The sequence below is a fragment of the Micropterus dolomieu genome, linkage group LG12 (assembly GCF_021292245.1).
Source record: "Micropterus dolomieu isolate WLL.071019.BEF.003 ecotype Adirondacks linkage group LG12, ASM2129224v1, whole genome shotgun sequence".
Lineage (NCBI taxonomy): Eukaryota > Metazoa > Chordata > Actinopteri > Centrarchiformes > Centrarchidae > Micropterus > Micropterus dolomieu.
The window spans coordinates 11,534,902-11,556,998 of NC_060161.1; the positions used below are offsets into that span (position 1 = coordinate 11,534,902).

The 22,097-nt window shown below is 39.9% G+C and overlaps 1 protein-coding gene across 5 annotated transcripts in view; it reads right to left on the minus strand.

Moving 5' to 3' along the window:
- Positions 1-288: 288 nt before the first annotated feature.
- Positions 289-22,097, minus strand: part of LOC123980016 (RAS guanyl-releasing protein 2-like) — a 39,981-nt gene continuing 18,172 nt past the window's right edge. For 4 of the 5 annotated variants that reach the window (XM_046064157.1, XM_046064156.1, XM_046064155.1 and 1 more), the window contains 10 exons: positions 21,674-21,790; positions 20,979-21,260; positions 16,103-16,177; positions 15,391-15,513; positions 14,894-15,009; positions 14,654-14,795; positions 7,407-7,443; positions 4,705-4,863; positions 3,934-3,996; positions 289-1,779 (listed from right to left, as the gene is read on the minus strand). In XM_046064157.1, the coding sequence (XP_045920113.1) occupies positions 3,938-3,996; positions 4,705-4,863; positions 7,407-7,443; positions 14,654-14,795; positions 14,894-15,009; positions 15,391-15,513; positions 16,103-16,177; positions 20,979-21,260; positions 21,674-21,790 (1,110 nt within the window). In that variant the 3' untranslated portion in view covers positions 289-1,779; positions 3,934-3,937. The remainder of the gene's footprint in view (positions 1,780-3,933; positions 3,997-4,704; positions 4,864-7,406; positions 7,444-14,653; positions 14,796-14,893; positions 15,010-15,390; positions 15,514-16,102; positions 16,178-20,978; positions 21,261-21,673; positions 21,791-22,097) is intronic. The other variant, XM_046064154.1, reaches the window with a different exon arrangement.

Below are 22,097 nucleotides of genomic sequence, written 5' to 3' on the forward strand. Positions count from 1 at the left end.
AACAGAAAAAACTAGCTTTGACTTTTACTGGACATGTGAATTTTTCAGGTTATGTTTTGAAAAGATTTCAATAATCTAAGATTTCCAAATTCAGAGAGAGTAATTCTTACAAATTATTTCCTCAAGTTAAAACATGAAAATACTAACATACTTGGCAGTAAATATCCTCTGCTCAAGTGAAAGTGGAGAAATATCTTTGTGAGCATAGTTTGAAGTTTGATTCAGAAGGTCAAAAGTAAAAACATGACCACTGATTGAATTCCCATTTAAGAAAGACAAGACAAAACCTTGCTTTTTTTCAGTATCATTCTTATTAGCCACATAAATTCTCAACCAGAACAGATATTATAGTGATGCCTGCTGCATTTAATACTGGGGAGTTGTCTGGGGACCACAATGAGTAACATGACATCTGTCTGAAAGATTCATTCACAGAATGACAACAAACATCCTTCGTCAGGCAGGGAGTGACACAAAAGGACTGGCAGCTATTTAGCTATTTATACATAAAAATAAATACCAGCAATGTGAGGAGTCTCATTCAATGACAAACCAGCAGTTAACAATATGGCACTCGAAGTCTGAATTCATCTCTCTACGGGCACAACGCAACAGAAATATTTGCTCTGTCTGGAATTTCAAGACTTCATGTTGCCTAAATAAATTATAACTTGCCGTGCAAAATTTTTAAAAAAAGTACAAAATCCTTTGCAACAGAGACATCTGGCCAAAGAATAGAGCCATGAAGGGAGAAGCATGCAGGATAAAAACAGCAAAACACAACTTGCATCAAAAGAGATTCTCAGGGAAATAATATTTATACGCTGCTGTCAAATGAAAAGCCTCATTACTCATTACAGGTTTAGTATTATTCTTTATCTTATTTCATTTTTACTAACTCCAAAGCTTGTTTAAAAACCGAGAAGAGTAATCAGAGGGATATCCTCCCCGCTCTCTTGCTGTCAACATATTTATTTGGAAAGATGAGTTCTTCATCTGACAGCGGTATGTCACTGTTTCTGCTACTTTCACAGTACTGCACGATAATTGATCATCTAGCTGACAGCTGAAAACAACACAACAGCAATAGCTATAGGACAGTTACTGATATCCAGGTAAACATGACAAAAATATAACATAGTTAAAAGTCCATCTTAATTATAACTGTCTACACAGTCATTTCAGCTGCTTCTTTTGTTGGCAAAATGGCTACTTTTGTCATCGGGCTTCAGATGTGCACCATAACATTAACAATACTTTATCTGACATCAAAATTGGTCCTATTATTGGTCCATTGAAATGTATTTCAAAACAAGAAGACAGTAGCTTAGTCTGGGTGGCAGGTTTACATTCTTGGCAATAACAGCACCTCTTTTGTGTTTTACAGGAAAAAGTAGACAGCCATTCCAATTTGCAGCTCAAATTCACAGACTTTAACATTCCAACAAGAAAATACAATTTTGAGGATTTTTTATTTTTTTTTAATATATAATCAGTTTTAAAGTAACACTCTTGGCCGACATCAACAATCAAAATGCAGAATTTTTACATAGAAATAATACAAAGCCTTTCCATTCACATTGGTCATCACATTCATGTGAGTTAGCTGGAGTGGAGTTGCTGTTGCATTATGTGTCCACTGTGTGGCAGCATGTAGGTATCCTGGCTTGTGTTCAGTGCAATTTCTCCTCAGTGTTGAGGGCTGTAAAACTGACATACTGTTGCACATTCCGACAGTCAGCTGTTTTGGCTTCTTGCAGGCCAACTGGAGGAGGGATTCTAAAACAGAGAGCCGGAGATTGTCACTGGCCTGTTCATCAAAATTACACTTCAGGTTAGGGCTTCTGCAAAGATTGGTATACTGACCGATACATCCAGTAGTACAGGTTTACATGCGGAGGGAAAATATCCACATGAAGACACATAAGCACTGTGGTGAAAGTGTATAATGGTGTGTCCCTTGTGTGGCTAAATCACCAACTGAGCAAAGCAGGCAACAACCCAGGGACCTCAAACCTCCATGGGACCCGAAAGCTCCACATTCAATGTTTGTCAGTTGGTGTAATCTGACTAAGAATAAATTCTTTTGGGAATATGCATTAATATTTTAATTGCTAATTAATTATAATATCAGCTGAAATGATAAAGGGCCTTGTGGTGGCAATTATTATTTTATAGAGGAGGCATGTGTCAACATTTACTTAGTTTGTTATAAATTAAACTTCCCAAAGGTTTATACAGTGTACACCTAGTACATCACAATTGGCAACTATTTTGATGATCGTTTAAGTCATTTTTCATGGTTCACTTCCTTTTAATTATTATTTTAAATATGTATTTGTAATCATTCTGAGGTTTGGACTGACAAAACAATCATTGTGAATGTGTCACTTTGAGCTCTGGTAACTGTGACAACATGTCTCAGTATTTTTAGAATTTCTACAATCGATTAATGGAGAAAATAATCAGCAGATTAATCCATAATAAAAAAAATAATATATTGCAATGTGGTACATAATATTTCAACCTCAACCAAGTACGACAATAAAATCCTGCTTTTACATTAATAGCTGAGTAATAATAATCCAATGATATAATATATAATAGTAGTCACAGGACATTTTTCTTTATTTTACTTTTACTTTTAAGACTTTTAAGTACATTTTCCTGATTATACTTACATACTGTTACTTAAGTAACATTTTCAATACAGTACATTTACACAGAGTATTTTTACAGTGAGGTATTTACTTAAGAAAAGGATCTGGATACTTTATCCACCACTGAACTCAGCAAATCAGTGCTTCTCAACATTAAGGTCAGGACCTCACATGGTCAAATCAGATGACAGGAAAAGAAGGACATTTCTCCTGGGCAAAATTAGGTTTGATTATTCCTCTCCCCTGCTATTTTTCTTGTAATTAGTCAAATAAAATAATTAGTTTTACCTCTGCAGCCCAGTAAAATGTATTCAAATCAAACAATCTGAGAAGAGAAAATTGCTCTTTGATTGAACTGCTTACGGTTCATACTAATTTGCAAGGAGGCATTGCTGTGTTTTAAAGGGTCACAAGACAAAAAAGTTGGTAGATGATATGACACCATATTTCCTTTGCAGCTATACTTCATTGATCTCTTTATGTGGATAGTTCAGTTTTAAAGGAATAGATCTAGCGTAGCATGAAGACAGGAAACAACTCACCTGGCTCTGTCCAAAGGTAACAAAATCTGCTTAGCAGCACCTATAAGGCTCACTAATTATATGCTTAATTACTTACAGGAAATAGTCATGATCACAACAACCTGTAAACCCACAACATTTTTACACTTTGGTTAAAATAAAATAAAAAAATATATATATATATAATAAAAAAAAAATATATATATATATATATATATATATATATATGTATGTATATATTATTAATGATTAAATGAAAGATAAAAAAAATATTAAACAAACAAGACATAGCAGGTTAATTATTAAAGAGCTTAAAGGTGCGTGTAGGCAGATTTTGTTACCTTTGGAAAGAGCCAGGCAGGCTGTCCCCTCCCCAGTTCCCAGTTTTTATGCTCAGGTAAGGAAACCAGCCGCTGGCTTTTCCCCAAAATGTTGATCTATTCCTTTAACGCTCAATAATCAAAAAGGCAGACACTCAACAACTCGACTGATCTGTTTGTTGCCTCTCTACAAGATATGCATCTTTAAGGTTAATGTAATGCTGACTCTCTGATAAATGCATACAATACACACTATGAGTGGACCCTCCTGGTGCTGTAATGTGAGAGGAGACTGCATCACAGACACAAGTCATGCAGCATCACGATTATAATTAAGGGAGGAAGCTATAATAAAAATGTATAATCCACATCTAAGTGTTTCATGCAACAGGAGGATTTCTATTTATCAGCCAAAGTGAACATCTCTCTCACCTGGTTATAGGTGGACATCAAACACTCCTTCCTCCACTGTCTCTATATCCTCTTCAGCAATTACTGAAAGAAACAGAGAAGTTGAGAGTAAAGACATGAGGAATAAAAAGACAGCCTAGAGCATTTCATAAGTTGTTGCCTTCATCTGTTTGCCATGCCAATCCATTTGCCTTGCATCACCGTCTCTCTCACTGATCAGGCAGGTTCACGCTGACATAAACTGAGCCAGGCAGGGCATCAATTTCTCAAATGTCTGATGTATCTGTGATTTGCTGGCCCTGCTGTGCTGGGCCAATCACATTTCCAATGCAAATTACATTCTATTGTTTGAGAATATCTTCCAAATGTCAGTGCTCCATATGCCTGGAGGAAGACAAAAGCACCCTTCAAAAAGTGGAGATGGTGCAGTGGTGACATGAAGTGCTGAAACATGTGGTAAGTCTTCCTGGGAGGACGACTGCATTAGACCTTGTTTTGGGGGAAAAAATTATATTGTCTGCGAATGTTTTTACACATTTTAGGACTGGGAGGGTGTTTTTTAAAGTCAAGAAAGCTACTGAAACAATTTCATGTTGGATGTATGTCATTTGAAAAAGAGAGAAACTTCACACATTTAATCAGTGTTTAAGTTTAAGTGTGAGATGTTGATGACTGTAAAAACAGTCTTCTAGTGTCAAAGTCTGCACATACACCATTCTGCACAGTGAAGGTCAAACACCCACGGGACATAACAATAAGCAGAACACATTTTTTAACGGAAACACCAGTCACCTGTGTTCTGCAGGCTGGGTGGGGTGTTGGCAGGTGGAGGGAAGCTGTAAGATCTGGCCTGGAGAGCCGGCGGCGTCTCGTGGCTGATGCTTTTGGTCCTCTTCCGGCACTCAACAGCCAGGCGGCTTCGGCAGGCCTTGTGGCAGTTCACCCCGCAGGCTGCCGCCGGAGAGTTCACGTGGAGGGAGAAGGAAGGCGGGAATGAGAGGCGACGGGAGAGGAGAAGAGGACGGGGACGTCGGAGGAGAGGGAGGGAGAGTCGCCGAGAGAGGAAGCAAGATGGGGAGAAGAGAGGGGAAGGCAAGGAGCGAGGGGAAGAGAGAGGGAGAGGGTCAGACAGAGGGACGGGCGCAAACAGAAACATCGGGGCAGACGATAGAGCTATTGATGACAGGAAAGAGCTTCTACATTCCATGCAGACGCACGAACACTGGCACACACACCTAGTGAGGCCGACTGTGCCCGGCAGCAACTCTGTGAACCAGGGGGAGTCTAAGAGGAGAGGAGCGATGGGTCGTCGAACAAGGCATCACCAAAACATGTGAGAGTCGAAAGAACCTCAACACACACACACACACTCTCACACACACGGCTGTCACAGTGAACAAAATGAATGCTCAAGATGCTCCCCAATATTTACGTTTTAGAAATGTCTGACGCTTTCACCAAGGCTGTTTTGCACATTAAAATTCCATGTCTTCACTACCTCTTGATAGAATAATAGGCCAGCTTAAAAAAAATCAGCAAGTGTATTACGCTCTTCCCCTTTGGTCAAGTGCCTAACTTCATTCATAACGAGCTGTCTAATGTGAACGGCTGAAGTAGAGGTAATTAAATGTTATTAAAAAATGCTTTTAACTGTTTAGTTTCACTGTACTTTTTTTCTCTTTGTTTGTTGCTCCGACTTTGCTGTGTGACTATTACCATGGCTGCCACCCACCCAGAGGCACACATGGGAGAAGTTTCGGTGCCTAAGCCTGACCAAGCAGAAAGACTTCCTGGCAGAAAACCCTGAGAGCAAACACATAAACACACTCCGCTCCTGCACTGCGGAGGGCGATTCATTTCAATTATGTCCCTGCCGTTCTCTCTACCTCCCTGAGTATGGGCTAACAATGGTAATGGGGACGAATGGCTGTGGGGCTCTCTCATTGACTTCCTCTGGTCTCATTAATGCACTAGAACAAGCCAATACACTCACACCCTCCCCGTCTGTCTCTGCGACATACACTCCTCCAGAGAGGAGAGGAGATGGGAGAGTGTAGTTGGGGGTATGAGTGGGATTTTTATGTATGTCCAGTGTGTTGTGTTTGCTCTCTTTTCACCCCCCTTGATGGTTTTGACTCATTTTGTGTCATCAGCAGGTGACTGTGTTACCTTCCAAGCACCAGAGAAACCAAAATTAAAGAGAATTAAAGAGAGACAATCACCATTGTTGTTACACACTATTAAAGTCGAACACGTTTTGGTGATTCTTCTCCTAAACACAGGGTGAGGGGGCTGTGAACACTGCTCGCAACAGACCACAAGACCTCAAAGGCCCCAAGGAGCATTAATTACTCTAGTTGCTATGCAACTCAAATGTTTGATGATAACTTGCAAGCTATTTAATAACCATTAGTTAGCCATCCTGAGATGAACCTGAATGAATGAGGTAGCATTCAATGTTGAGAACAAGAATGAACAAAAGATAGTCGTTAAGAAAAGAACGAGGGACAAGTGAATCCATTAAATCCTCTGACACACAAGGACTCTTTATACACGCATGCAGATACAGTTAATCAGGCTATTATTGCGCTGACATAATACTTAACTTACTCCAAAAAAATGATAAACCACTGCTTGTGCAAGAAAATAAGTGAACAAAATGTTCAGGGGCACACACGCAGACAGCCTTGTGTTGTAAACAGCAATGGAATCTAATTTGTTGGGCAATTAAAAAAGCAATGAAATCCCTTTCTGTGATATACCTGCCCACTCTAAGTACTCTAACCCATTCATAAGGCTCAGCTGTTCAATCATCAATCAGTTCTCAGAAGACTCCAGCAGATGGAACCTTGCATGATTTGCATTTTAGATTTGGCATCATTTCCAGAGTTTCATCCTGACATCTGGACGTAAACATATGTAGTGTAAATTATTTAGTGCACTGAATGTCTGCAGATTATCACTACTTAATTTTTAGCATCAGCACAGACCACCAGCGGCACACGCAAAGAGGGAAAAGAAGCAGGCCGGGTGTGTGTTTTTGAAGATAATGTCCATGAGGATGAGAGGACAGGTGCTCGTGTGTATGTACATTTGTGAAATGAACCAGCTTCTTCAAACACTGGTCTATCAAGACCCTTAAAATGGCAAACAATTGTGCATTGTGTGTAATGTGGGAGCTTATCCGGCTGTTCGTGAGCAGAGCTTTGTGCGTGGACATCCATTAAAAGAGTGTGATATATTTGCAATGGTTTCTGTGTTGATGACATTTACTCAGCACTTCAACTCTGTGGATGTTTATCTACAGAGGGTGTGTGTGTGTGTGTGTGTGTGTGTGTGTGTGTGTGTGTGTGTGTGTGTGTGTGTGTGAAAGCTGGGAATCGATCAAGATAGGCATCAAAAAGAATAGCTAATTCTTTAAAGGCTTTACCCTTCTGGGTGGAACACACAGATCTGAGCAGCAGACATAGAGTCAAAATGAATTGCTCTCTTACCTTTACACTTGTAGCCTTGCTTGTAGAAGCCCCATATCTGCAAAGCCAGAGAGAAATAAAGAGATCAGCAGGGTTTGGGCAAATGAATTAGTATGTTTTTTATTTCTATGACCACAAGCAATTACAGGGAGGTTTAAGCTGACAGGTTTTTTAATGAACAAAGACTTTTGTCAATACAATGATTACATCTTTAGCAACTGCACTTTCAAAAATCTAAATATTTTGTAGTTGTACGCATGTTTTGTAAGGTTATTTAAAATCTGTTATGTTTTAACACAGTCATAAGGTATGGAAACTTGAATAACTGAGTAATATGAATTAAACATATATATAACATAGCTTTCAGATCATAAAGTGATCTTTCCTTTTGGTTACCTGTTATACGTTTCTCGTAATAAGGGCTTTTGACCAAATTGATCATCAATATGCCACCACCCCCCTCACCTGGAATATATACGCTTCTCCAGTCTCGCTGTGTAATATCTGAACATGGCAACTTTTAGCTCATCAGCTTACATCCAACTCTACTTCTAAGCGTATCCCTGGTTAAATCTGCACTTCATGATATGACAATGGATCCGATCCAGATTAATAAAATCCTTCAAACATTTTGTTCCAATTTATATTCATCTGAATCATCAAAAGAGTGTGCAAGATTTTGACATATCCACCAATATCAATATAATATAATTAGCCCCTCAGAGAACCACTGCATTAAGTGGAATTTTATAGGTACGGATCTCAACTTATCGCAAGGTTCAGACTTTTATATTATATGGAATAGCCATATTTGGTGTTTCAGAATACGTCTTTCTAGAAACAAAGACATTATTGCAATACTCTGGTTTAATAATAATTGTCATTATAACGAGGATCTTTTTTTTTTTAATATTATTTACTGATATGTATTGTATAAGAAAACAAACAATCATTCATGATATGACAGGATGTGGTGATATGTTGTTATAACAAGATGTTTCCTGTTCAAATGGAACAATTTGTATATTCTCATAAAAGGAAAAACATGCAACTACAGTATCAAAAATATCTTGTTGTAGGGATCTTGTTCTCATTCTCAAAATGACAAACTGGGCAAATATTGTTTTTGTCATGGTGATAGTTATATGGTACAATACTTTTGCACTGGTATTTTTATTCTTTTACCTTCCTTGTAGACAAGTAAGAACCACCAAAAACATGTACGGAAAGTCATTCCTATATTAGAGTACTTAGCCACCTTTGTCTCTTTCATTTGTTAAATGTGGTACCCAGCTGCTCTCTGTGACACGACAATTTTCTATACTGATGACAACTAACATTCTAACTAACATTTGCACGCCATTTAGTAACGTAAATGCAACACAACCGGCAGGACTATAGTGGTTTTCATGGTTAAGTCTGTTAACTACTTCCCTGTAGTTAACAGACATTTCCTACATAATTGCCAACTATTAAGAAATAAAATGTATTAATGAATGATTAATTAGTGAAAGCTAATATGCAGTGTAATGTGGTGAACTGGGACTGTTTTGAAAGTTGTATGTTCAGGGTCCTTCCAATTCTTCACTGCTCAGATGGAACTTTTTACAACCTACATGGCCCTTTTTTTGTCAGCTACCTTTGAATGTAACACTTCACAAGTGTAATACCAAACAACACTGACTTATGTATTAGTTATATCAAGTATGTTTCAAAAAGAATGGAAACCAATATCTGCCTGAGAGGTACGTCAATAATCTAAAAACTTGTGCTTTGGAAAATGGTTAGCAGTAAAGTATACACAGCTAGCACTTAATGGGCAAAAACATGTTAAAACGCCCCATAGTTCACATCATGATATCCCCCATTGATGCTGAGGTACAGAGTGAAGGCTGGAAAAAAGCGAATGAAGAAAGGGGCACAATAGAACAGACAAAGATGTAGGGTGAGAGAGAGAGAGAGAGGGAAAGAAAGGGGGAGAGAGAGGAGGTTGGTGGGACAGAGGGGGTGGAGGGGGGCCCGAGATCAAGCGGGACGCAGGGAGTGCACAGACAGTAGGGGGAACAATGACATGAAAGAGCCGAGCTGGAGATCACACATTGCACTGGCACATCTGAGGAGGCACAAAATATCCTGACCTCTTCGCACAGACACACACACACTGACACACACACACACACAAACCTACATGCAAGCATGCAAACGCATACACTTGTAGATGCACATATATACACAAAGACACACACACACACACACAGTGGGAAAGCGTGCGCACAGCCAGAGGCTCTACAACAAAGAGAAGTCAGGTACGAGCAGAACATCTAAACACAACTATCATCACAGCTCTGCCTACACTGACTGACCTTTACTGCCTCTGTAGACTGAAAAACACAATGCACTACAAACAATAGTTGGAAACACACTGACTTGCTCCATTTCTTTGATTATTTACTGGAAGCTTTTTATTATTGTTATTATGAATTTTATTGAAATGGAAATGTGCTATTTTACATTTGATTTAAACATTTAATATTAAAGATACACTCAGATACACTCACTACAGATGTCAACCTTATTTGAATACCAGCTTTTATATCTGCATATTGTGTGTGACAGCATGAAACTTGAGCTAAAACATCAGGCACTATTAATGCATTAAAAATTAAATTATACTTCCAAGCAGAATGTGTTTAATTATAGTTTCATTACTGTAGGTACATTCATGTGTGAAAGAAAATGCTTTTTAAATTGTGTTGGAAGTCAATCTTCAATAAATATTGTATCTGTTGCTGTTCAAGATACAAAAAGTGTTTCCAAACCGAATGCCTTCTATCTTTACCTACCAGACTGTGTTGACAATCACCTCATTCTGTTTCTGCTTTCTTAAATACTACGGCACGTTCAGGCAGATAAGCAGGCAATGCTTTTATTACACACAGATTTGCTAAATCCACATGGACATTTTTGACAGTCAGCTACCACCCTTTTGTATAGTGATGTAAAATGAGTGAACAGGAAGGGTTTGGTAGATTTCTCAGGACACTTTGACATATCAACCATTAACAGTACTGGAAAAAACTCAATGTGCATAGTTTCTTTCATTGAGAGAGCATATCTTTTCTTTTATGGCATTCATGGGTGATCATAATTAATTGTGTTTTTGTGCCTTCTTTCAGGCCTGTTAGTGTAATGATTTCTAAGTAAATATAAGTAAAAAAAAATAAAGTTTATCATCTGTTAAATATGAAGCTACAGCTTAACTTAGTTTAGCCTTGCATAAAGACTGGAAAAGGGGGGGAGACAACTAGCCTGGTTCTGAACAAAGATCAATTAAATATACCCACCAGCACACATCTCACTAATTAACATATTATATCTTTTCGAGTCTTGTCCTCAGCATGAGGTTGCTGAGCAACCAGCAGAGACTTCACCTGGCCAAGACATACTCCATAACCTCCGGTAAAACTACAGGTTCTCGTTTCTACTTTTAGGGTTTGTACAAGATATAACATGTTAATTAGTTACCTTTAGAGGTGCAGGTAGGCAATTCCAGGCTTGCTGTCTCCCCCCACTCTTTATGCTAAGGTAATGGTCTGACTTTAGCTTCATCTAATTAGCAGATATGAGAGTTTTATCAATCTTCTCATCTAAATCTCAGCAAGAAAGCAAGTGTTTTCCATTATCTATTCTGTTAACCTCTGCAACGTGCAAACACATAGAAAAAACTATAAGAACAATAAATGTGCCTGATTGTGTTGCTTTATTATAGGACAAAATGCTTAGAAAGAACCCAGTAAGAACATTTTTCAAACACTATCACATTGTAGTGTGTGAAGTGTATGATAGTGAACACAGTAAAAGACAAAACAAGAGGTTTGTGATGACTGATTCTTGCTGTTCTTGTTTTGATTCTATGAAGCTGAACTGTCAAAAGCCCAAAGATGTCGTGTTACGTCAAGCAGGGAGCAAGTAAAGCAGGGATTCACTCTGAGATGAGGCTTATGCTGAGATAAGGCAGGCAAGAGTCAAAAACACCAAAAGACAGTCCAAACTCATGGCAAACAGATCCAAAAGGCACATTAAACATCCAAATACCAGAAATATAAAGTGAATACACAATCAGGTACATCAGAGAGAAGGAGACGCTTGGCAAGACACAGTGACAAAACAACACTAGACAAAGGGAATACACAGACTTAAATACCCAAGAATGGTGGGGACAGGTGGGACAGGTAAAAACTAATCAGGGAGGAAGAAACAGTCACACCTGCAGGAAGTGAAGTGACAAGAGGAAAGAAAAGCAACAAAGTAAAACAGGAAACAAAGGAAAAACCTAATCAAATACAGAGAACGAATAACCACAAAGACAGGAAGTTAAATACACCAAAATATGAGAGGAAGGGGAATGAATGAATAAATAACACAAGGAAAAACATTCAGGGGCAAGTATCCAGAAAGCAGGAGAATCGGGCAGGCGTCAAGAGTCCCAGTCCTCTGGAGGCCGGCAGCGGAGGAGGAAATCCTCTGGAAGCTGGAGGCAAAGGTGGAAACCCAGCGAGGGCATAAGCCCTCGAAGGCTCGCAGCAAAGACGGTTCCACCTTTGTTGCTGCAGCTCAGTAAAGTCAGAAAGTCACGGTTCTGTTCAAGGTTTCTACCTCCTAAAAGTGAGTTTTTTTCCTGCCTCTGTTGCTTGCTCATAGTTGTAATTGTTGTGTCTCTGTTCATAATATTACAGGTGAGTAAGAGTAGCGTCTAGACCTACTCTATATGAAAAGTGCAGTGAGATAACATTTGTTTTAATTGGTGCTCTGTATATAACATTTAATTAAATTGAAGTTGCTGTAGCTCAGCAGGTGTAGACTGGGCCACCAATGGGGAACCAGGAGCTGGTGTCAGCTGGGCGACTGCTGGAGAACCAGGCAGGACCGGTGGTACCTCTGTTGTACCAAATAACAGTCTGTGGGGTGCTAGCCAGCTGAATGTCAGTGGAGTTGGACAGGTCATTCTATGGGAAGCTGGACAACAAAGTCTCTGGATTGCTGATCAGCTGAGTCTCAGAGAGATAGCTAGATGCATGAATCACTGTGGAACTGGTCAACAAAGTGTCTCTGATGCCACATCAGCTCAGTCTCTGTGGAGCTGGGCTTCCATCCTGAGGGTTTCTCTTAAGGTGGCTCCAGGACAAGATCTGGCTGGAACCAGGATGGTACAGGACTAGGTGACAGGCTCTCTGGCTGGAAGATAGCAGTATGGGTGCTCTCTGGCTAGGTGAGGTAAAACACAAAAAAGACCAGAGAGCTGGACGTCCAGGAGTCTCTAACCAAGTCAGGAACGGGGACTGACTCAGGGGCAGGAACTGGCAGAAGGTTAGCTGTCCATGGGGGGTAACTAAGGACAAGATTGCTGTAGATTCACAACCCCAAGATGTATCGCAGCGTTCTAGGATGTATCCAGACAGTCACTTTTGAGTTCAGCAAGGACTGCTAAATGCTTAGCTATGAAAATCCAAAAGTCCAGGTTTTGCCAAAATATTTCTCTCCATCAGGAAATACAATAGTCTGCATTTTTTAATGACCTTGTCTGCAATCTCTCACCTCTTTAAGTTCCTCCAGTAAACAACTGATTGATTGTCCACTGGATCCATAACTTGGTGTGTTCGTTCTGTCATGTTACATCTAGCAGGGAGCAGGTAAAGCAGCTTGCACTGAGATGAGGCAGGCAAGAGTCAAAAAGACCAGAGGATGGTCCAAAAATGGACAGGTGAGAATGGACAGGTAAAACTTTTCGGGGAGGAGCAAACACTCACACAGGTGAGAGGCGAGGAAAGTAACGATCAACCTAACCAAATACAGAGAACGAATCACTATAAAGACGGAAGGAAGTTAAATACAACAAAACAAGAAAGGAAGGGGAGTAAAATAATAAATGATACAAGGAAAAACATAATAGAGAGAACGGGAAAAACACAGAGACAGGAAGTGAAGTACACAAAGACACGTGGGGATGACTCGACAAACTAAAACAGGAAATGCAAAACACCAAAACCATAACAGAACAGACTGGTGCATCACCCTCTGCAATCTCTCATATAAAAGGTTTCTCTGAGCCTCCAGCTAAAGACTTGCTGTGCTCTCCTGAGATGCAGACATACTCAGTGATGAGTCTACTTACTTTGTGCATTTAGTAAAAGTCATCTGTGGGATATTAATTTGTATGTAAGGCTAAAGGTGGCCGCAGGCAAAACAGCACAAGATTATGAAGATCCATGTGAGACAGTGGAGGTGAGTGAACTCTGCAGTGTTTACAGCAGGCTTTCCTTGTACAGCGTGTTTGAGACAAGTGCTGAAAAATGGGCTGTGGGAAAATATTGCTTCTGTAGAGGAGCCAAGAGGAAAGCACAAAGCAGGCAGAAGAGGAAGAGGGGAATGTATTTACCTCTGACACACACACATATTCTAAGGAAGAAGCACGCTGCCAGAGTCCTTATCTTTCCTATTCTGAGTTTCCCCTCATGATGGTTTGAAAATGTCAGAGCTTCCTCTGGAGAATGTGTGTTTGTGTGCTCGTTTGAGTGTTAATGAAAGTCATACATATAATCTATGACATACTTCTCTTTTGGGCATTAACGTCCCTCTCTAGCTTCTCTTTATATGCATTAGACAGAAATGAATGGGAGGTCATCTCACTGCATGCAGTTCAATATCAGGGCCCTATTCCAGTTCTCATTACAGATGAGTGCTGACTCACTATGTCTAAATAAACAGAGGACACACACACGCACACAATGTAACCAAAGAGGAGGGCTATCATCTCGCCCAATTACCTTCCTCCCATATTTCCCAGAGTGCAACTTCAGCTGGCTGTAGCTCAAAGTAATTGGCATTGCCCTGACCTGACAGGAGGAACCTCTGAGAGATGGGGCTATCACGTGCTGCTGGTGACTGCCGAGACAAATAATGAAGTATAGATAGTCTATAAAGCTACATGTCTATGGAGCAGCGGCGTAAACACAACTGACATTTGACCTTGTTTAACAAACCATGACACATGCCATCGATTAGAGCGGTGAAGAAAGAAGATCAATATTTGTTTAAGACCTTCACAGGAGCCTGAAAGGTTTAAAAATCATACAGCTCATTGTGTTTTAAAAACAATCTTTAAAAGTATTGCACAAACACTATTTTGTGTAATTTTAGGATCAAGTGAGGTAATACACAAACTCAAAACATGATTTGTGTTCATACTTGAGTGGTAGGTGTTTACTTACAAAGCCGGCGCAGTGCTCGCAGAATGTGGGTTTGACGTAGGTGGCCTCAGTAAAAGTGTGGATGAAACCCATCTTGCAGTTAAGCAGGGAGCTGGCTTTCATAAAGTAGTCTATCATCTCATCTCTGCTGATCTTCCCATCTCTGTTTGAGGAAGCAAAAAAAACGTGAGCTCCAAACGACACAGATTAGGTCAGTTTAGTAAACTGGTTCGGTCAGTGAATAAATCTGCAAATGCTCACTGGTTTTTGTCCAGTTCTCCAAACTTGCTGAGGTAAGGAAAGTTGTTCCTGATTGCTTCAAATTCATCCCTGGAGATGTGGCCATCACCGTCGGTATCGAAGTTCTTGAAGACCGACTGTGAACATGAGGGATGTGGAGGGTAGTCAGTGTGAATATTTAGTGTTGACTTTCATTTAACTTCAGTGATTGGAATGCCTTGAGAGATTATTTGATTTACTCGGTTTACTCACTTTAAAACATCATTACATGGCCTGACTGAGAGTAAGAGGAACTGGACCACAACTAGGAAACAACAACTACGACTTTAGAAATGTTTATCTGTGAGTAGAGAGGATTGATAAAGTCTATGAATTGACTCAGTAATGTCAGTTACACAGGCAATTTAGCTAACATCAGCCACCATAAGCTTCTGGCAGCAAGACCCCTGAGTGTATTGAAATGAGCAAGATCATTTATTAGGAAGTTAATCTTGATGTGTTGAGGCTGAGAAACTCACCTCCACCATCTTCTCTATGTGTTTCTTGATGATCGTCGGGTCAGCGCTGGGTTTCACCGACACCGCCCAGTCATCGATCATGGTCGGCTTGGGGTCAGGCGTTGGGGAGGGGCCGGAGTTCTGCTACAAATGATGTGGAAAAAAAAAAGACCATGACATCAATATCAACCCTAGGGAAGCAGAAGCAAACATCTTTTTTTTAAAAAAGGGAAAAGAAAAGAAAAGAAAACAAAAGACAACTGCTGTACAGAGCAGCAGTCAAGGGTTACTACGGTGGATCAAAATGTCACGAGAGAAGGAAAACAAAGATTTCTGATGTCAGTTTGTGGCAGTCAATAGCGTCGTAAGAGCATCTATAACAGGATATGGCAAATACGGGTTTTGGAGGGCTGAAATCTGATATTTAAAAATCTTTAACATCTTTAACATACAAACATACAATGTCGAGGATTCATTGTTTCCCACATAATTCAATACTTTAAAGATGGGGCAGTTTCTGAAACATTATATAGGTCATCATGGGACAGAAAAACCCTCTGAAATCCAGACAGCCTACAGCTAGCAGCTTCATAAAGCCCCTCTCAAAAGGTGCAGTGAAAATCAGGACCATCCATCATCTCAAGGCAGGAGTAAATGAGGTATATCGCTGCCAAATATGGGATATTTGAGAACGGGCCAGTTCAGGACCCAAAGTGTACAGCTTGCTGCTCACAGCTGGCTTGCGAGGTTCTCTCTGCAGGGACATCTGGTAGATCTCCTCCTCTGTGTGGTACTGGTCCAGAGACACCTGCACAGAACAGGAGATAAGGAGCCAGTGTGACCATTTTGTCTGTAAATGACAGGATGGCTCATTGCTATTGGTCTTTTCCTTTAATTTACCTAATGAAAATGCATACATGGACTGATGGTACTGCATATTAGATTAGATTAGATAAAATAAGATTAGATTCAACTTTATTGTCATTGCACAGAGTACAAGTACTGACACAACAAAATGCAGCCGACATGTCAAAAGATGTTTTTAGTTCTACTTTGTCAGTGACACTATCTAAATAGTCTCAGTGATGTCTTGGTGGTGGGGAAGGTTTAAAGCTTGCTGGGTATGGTGGGTGGGTGCTCTGTTGCACCTGTAATCATACCCAACAGTGATATCGCGGTGTAACTAAATCATTGTAGCACCAAAAGCAATATGTTCAGGGGGTGTGACGTTACTCCTAAATCCTTGAACAAGACAGGGGCTGCAGTCTCCCCTCCATATATGAACACCATCACTAGTTCATAGAATAGTGAAGACCGTACGATGTGGTTGAAAGCTCTAAAAGCTTGTAAGGGGACCTTTAACCTTAGATTGCTTTCTTATGTATACTCAAACATCATGAGTGAACTCAAATACTGCGATTAGTATTTTATAGTATCCATGAACAGTGTGTTCAGTGTGGGACTGCTGTAGAAACTTTCAACAGGATTTAGGCAGCCTCTTCATTCCTAGCATTCATCTCCACCACAAAATAAATACATCCCTGCACAGATTTCAGCCAAAAGCAGCCTTTTAGAGGCGTAGTCCAACTGCAAATATTAGTGAAATAGACAAAAAGTGACCAAATAAGGCAGTTGTGTACCTTCACTGAAACAGCTGCCGACTATTCATTTGTTTCTCTGCAGTTTACTCACTCAACACTGACTGAGTTGTAAGTGTAACGTTTTAATGCTGTGAGCAAGTCAAATTTGAGGTAGCCTACTTGTACTTATTTTGAGTATTTTCTTTTCATGCTGCTTACTCCACTGCATCTCAGAGGGAAATGTTGTACTTTTTACGTCACTACATTATCCGACAGCTTTAGTCGCTAGTTACTTTACGAATTAATATTTTTACATACAAACCATATGAAGACATGCAAGCAGTTTATACCATTACAACTGAAATGATTAGTTGATGGACAGAAAAATCATTGGCAACTATTTGATCATAAACTCATTTCATTTTTCATGTAAAATCGTCCAACTTCACAAATGTGAAGGCGCGCTGCTTTCAATGTATTGTTAATAATGTTGAGGTTTGGACAGTTGGTTTAACAAAACAAGCATTGTGAAGGTGTCACTTTGGGCTCTGGATAACTGTGATGGCATTTCTCACTATTTTCAGTATTCAATCAATTGATTAATTGAGAAAATAATCAGCAGATTAATGAAAATAATCATTAGTTGCAGTCTGTTACAAACTAGGTCAAAATGAGCTCCAGCTCAACAACTACAGCAGGAAAATCCTGGTTTTACCTAAACGCATGAGTCATAAAAAGATATAAAATTGTATTTTAACAGTCACAGGGGACATTTTCCTGATTATACTTTCACCTAAGTAGCTTTTTCAATGCAGTACTCTTATGGGATTATTTTCCCATCTTTACAGTCGTATGCAAAAGTTTAGGCACCCCTTATAATTTCCATGATTTTCATTTACAAATAATTGGGTGTTTGGATCAGCATGTTTCATTTTGATCCATCAAATAACTGAAGGGGACAGTAATATTTTGACCACCCTCTTGAATACGACTGTATTCAAGAGGGTGGTCTTTCAGTTTGAGGGCATGACTTATTGATTTCACATTCAGATTTTGTAATGCTTTCCCTCAAAACTCTGCCCTCACACTTAAATAGTCCCTGCGCGCTCTTCGATTTGCTGTTATCGCTCAATTGTTGCCTGCACAGATTTCCTGCGCTCCATCTTCACCTTTCTTCTCGTCCTATGGCTTCTTCTGTGTGCTCGTGAGAAGTTTGCTCTCAGATTTTCTGCTCTGCTCTCTGACTTTCAGTGCAATAACCCTCTCAAAATCCCATAAACCAATAGAATACCAAGTGTGGTGTTGACCAATGAAATGATCCCTGCGTCATTGCAAGTGCGTTGCAGGGTTTTCAGGGAAAGCATTTCAAAATCTGAGCGTGAAATCAATAAGTCATGCTCTCCAATTGAAAGATCACGCTCTTGAATAAGGATAGGAAAATCATCCCATATACTTTTACTTGTAACCAACTATTTTTACACTGTGGTATTAGTACTTCATCCACCACTGCGAGTGGCAGCAGACATTTAAGAGACAGATATATCTCTAAACCTTGGAAAATAAAATCTTCATGGCCAGATACCACAAGACGTTAGTAAGATAATATGTTTATTCCGATTTGGAAGTGTTTTATAGGTCAGCGTCTGCATCAGGCATTAAAACTGCACACCACTAAACCCAAATAGTGGAACTTGCCCAGAAGCTGGTATTGCAGTAAAATGAAGAATATACATTTCAGAATAAATGACCATAAAAAATGTTTATTAGATGCTATCGACAAATATTTCAATATTGTGCATCGCTACTATTTAACCCTAAAGTCGTGTGGAAAACATACTACTGACAACAGGTAACACCTATGTTTTGCTCCAATTACCATTTCACAGCCAACTGCTGCATGTACAGTAATCATCCACTGCATCCGCTGTTGGCCTCGCATAATTTTCCTCACAGCTAGTCTCTTACTGTAACTGTGTTTCCTGGGTTTTATTGAGTTGAGGTAGTGGTGAGTGCGGAAGGGGAAAAAAAGCTTTTGTTCTTGGCTGCATTTCTTTCTTCTGATTTAGCTAAGCTTACAGTATTTTAAGGTTCAAAAGGTTTACTGTAAATATTTCACCACATTGGAGATGGTATAATATAATAGAATCTACTTCATTTGAAAGGCCGATGAATGTGACTCAAAAATGAGCCAAATGGTATTTTAAGCTTGTGTGGTTTGATTATCTTCGTTATTTTGAAGGACTTATTGACTTCCTTTCCATCTCCTCTCTGTGAGCCAAGGAGAACTCAAGGTAGATCAACTTGAATAAGCATTGGCATGACATAAGGTAATTGGTTATTGACTATGTCCAGCAAACTTCCCTGGTTCCTCTCAGCTCCAAAACCTGCCAAGGTATTTTCTTTCATTTTCACAGAAAAAAGGGGGGAGCCAGCTGCAATCTCACACGAACACCTGCAGCCGGATTGAGTGATTAAATCTCTTGGGGATGTTTAAATTCAGAAAGCTCCCGTTCTCGAATCCAGGAAACTCTTATCTGCATCTGCCAAAAATACTAATGCATGCTCATAACTCGTGAGTTTAGTGTGAAGTGCTAAAACACCACCTCAGCTTTCATGCTGAAGTGCAGGCAGCAACAAAACTGAGATCAGTCTCACACAGTATTCCCAGTTAAAGAGCTCGCATTAAATGTAAGATGAAGAACCATCCTGTGATTCTGCCACATAATCTCCAGATTATTTAACACCAAATTCCTGTTGGTGGAGAGTGAGAGAGCAATGTTTTGTCAGTAAAGACTTTAAAAAGAAGATCCTGATTCTTCGAGTTCCTCTTTCAGGAAATTTCAAAGCCAAAGTACTCTGTCAGCAAAATCCCTTCAGTATTTAATCAGGATACAGGAACAAACAGGTTTCACTGTAGGGTAACATTTTAAAGTTCAGTGAAGTTCAGTGATGAGATACTTGAACAGGGTCGTGGTTCTTTATTCTGGATAAAAGCATGACTCTTAAACGGAATTTAGCAACCAGATAACAGTGTAAGAGCAGTTTGCCAAAGAAACAGAGGTAAATACATTGTTTAGTCCTCCCTTCTTTTAAATAAAGAGGCACTCCACCAATATTACTCATGTTGTTTAGTCAACTTACACACCACCAGTACACCACCAGTAAAATGAGTTGTATAATGTTTTCTGTGGCTCTGGAAGAGCTTGCCAAAGTTTAAAACAAAATCCTGATGATGTCATCAGGGTTAGCTTGGCTTAAAATGTTTTTTTACAAAAATCCTGCATTACAAACTGGAAGGTGGAAGATGCTATAGAGTATCCCTTTTACATGTGCTTACAAATAGGGGACTTTTTCTGAATTCTTTGAATTAATCTTAGCTGAGCAATATAGTATCACATACCAACATAATTTTGACCAAGTTGGCCAACCGGATTATAAAGTGTTCATAATGGCAGATTGACTGATTACTGTAAATTACTATCTGAGCAAACATCTTTCCTCTTTTGACCTTTTATATAAGTCAGACAAGTTGATGTTATTCTTCTCTTACTTTTGTAACTAGTTAATGCTGAAATAAGCCATTAAATTATTTCTCCCACTATCTATTATATCTTGCGTGTCCAGCAGTCATAAATTATTTATTTCTCAAAGGGTGTTACACTAGATGTTGTGACTGCACAGGACTACAGCTATTTAAGACTTGAGCTGGTGCATGCTTTGAATGCTTTGGTTACACATAATCTCTGGCCTTTGTCTGTATGCAGATTTTGTCCCAGCTGGCTCCTGTACAGTCTGTCTGACCACGAGCCAATGAAATCACAGCAGAACAAAGTCTGTGCATCACATTCTTCCTCCTACTTCACTGCTGTCTGGGTGGTTCATGAGTGCTCATGGATTCTGTTGCACTTCATGATGTACAACACCTGATTCAGGACCTCAGTACAAACTGTTCTTTGCTTGTTTTGATATATCTCTCACAAACATTCATCTTGGACACTGCACATACACCTGTCCAGCCTTTGCACTCACCGTAAGCAGGTTCAGCAAGTCTGTGTTGGCATCGATGCTAGGCGGGGTGGTCTGGATCTGCGCCAGCTCTTGAAGGATGGTGTACAGCTGTTGGGTCTTAGTCAGGTTAACCCGCGTTTTCTCTTTGTCTGCCCAGTCTGGCAGCGCCACATGCACGGCTATAAGGTCTTTCAGGTGCACGCCAAGGATGGGGAATCGAAAGCCTGAGCACTCGGAGAAACGCTTGCGGTATTGACTGTAGTTCCCACATGATGTCACCAGTTCGATGAGATTGTTAAAGACCTGCAGGTTGAGTGAATGCAGGGGGATGAAATTAATTTAGAAGGCAATAATGGATAAAATGGAAAGGAAACAGAAAGCCTGTCTCAAGAGAGATTAGTTTAGAAGAGTCAAAAACATTCTGGAAAACTTTGCTCCAGATGGACTTACGTAACTGACAAGACACTGTAACTCCCCCAAATGTTGCATTCAACTTTCCAGTTAGTGTGGCTCAAATTCATAGTTCTGAAAAGCCGCTGTGTAGGAGTAATGGGCACACATAAGGAGCTTGGCAGCTCACACAGAGGAGATATGGTTTACTGAATCAGGATTCAACATCACTTGTTAGCTAAGTGAATCAACACGCTGTGAACAATTTGTCTGGCATGCCAGAAATAGAGCAGTGATGGTTCAGAGGACGGTAGCCGCTACTGCACCTTGTTGGTCTCTGCGCTGATGTGGGCCTGCGTGTCTTTGAGACGAGAGATGGAGCTGTTGCTGAGGCCGCCCACCACCGCCATCAGCGTGTTGAAGTTCTGCAACTGCAGTAGCTTCTGTCGACGAGAGGGAGGAAATATTAGGAGCGAGGGTGAAAGAGGAGACAGGGATGGAATGTGTTATCCACCGCCAAATAGGATTTAAGAGAGAGTGAAAGAGAGAAGGTGGTATAGGTTAAAAAAGATTTACAGTATAAGGAAAGGGAATATGAGGACAATAATAACGCTAGAGACCTTTTGAATAGTGTTCAGCAACCCACATGCACATCCACACATAAACCTAAGCTGAGTAAACCAAGATATTACTGAAAGTTCTAACCTGTGTTAAACGTAAGCTAATACTTTGTGAATGGCACTCTGCAGG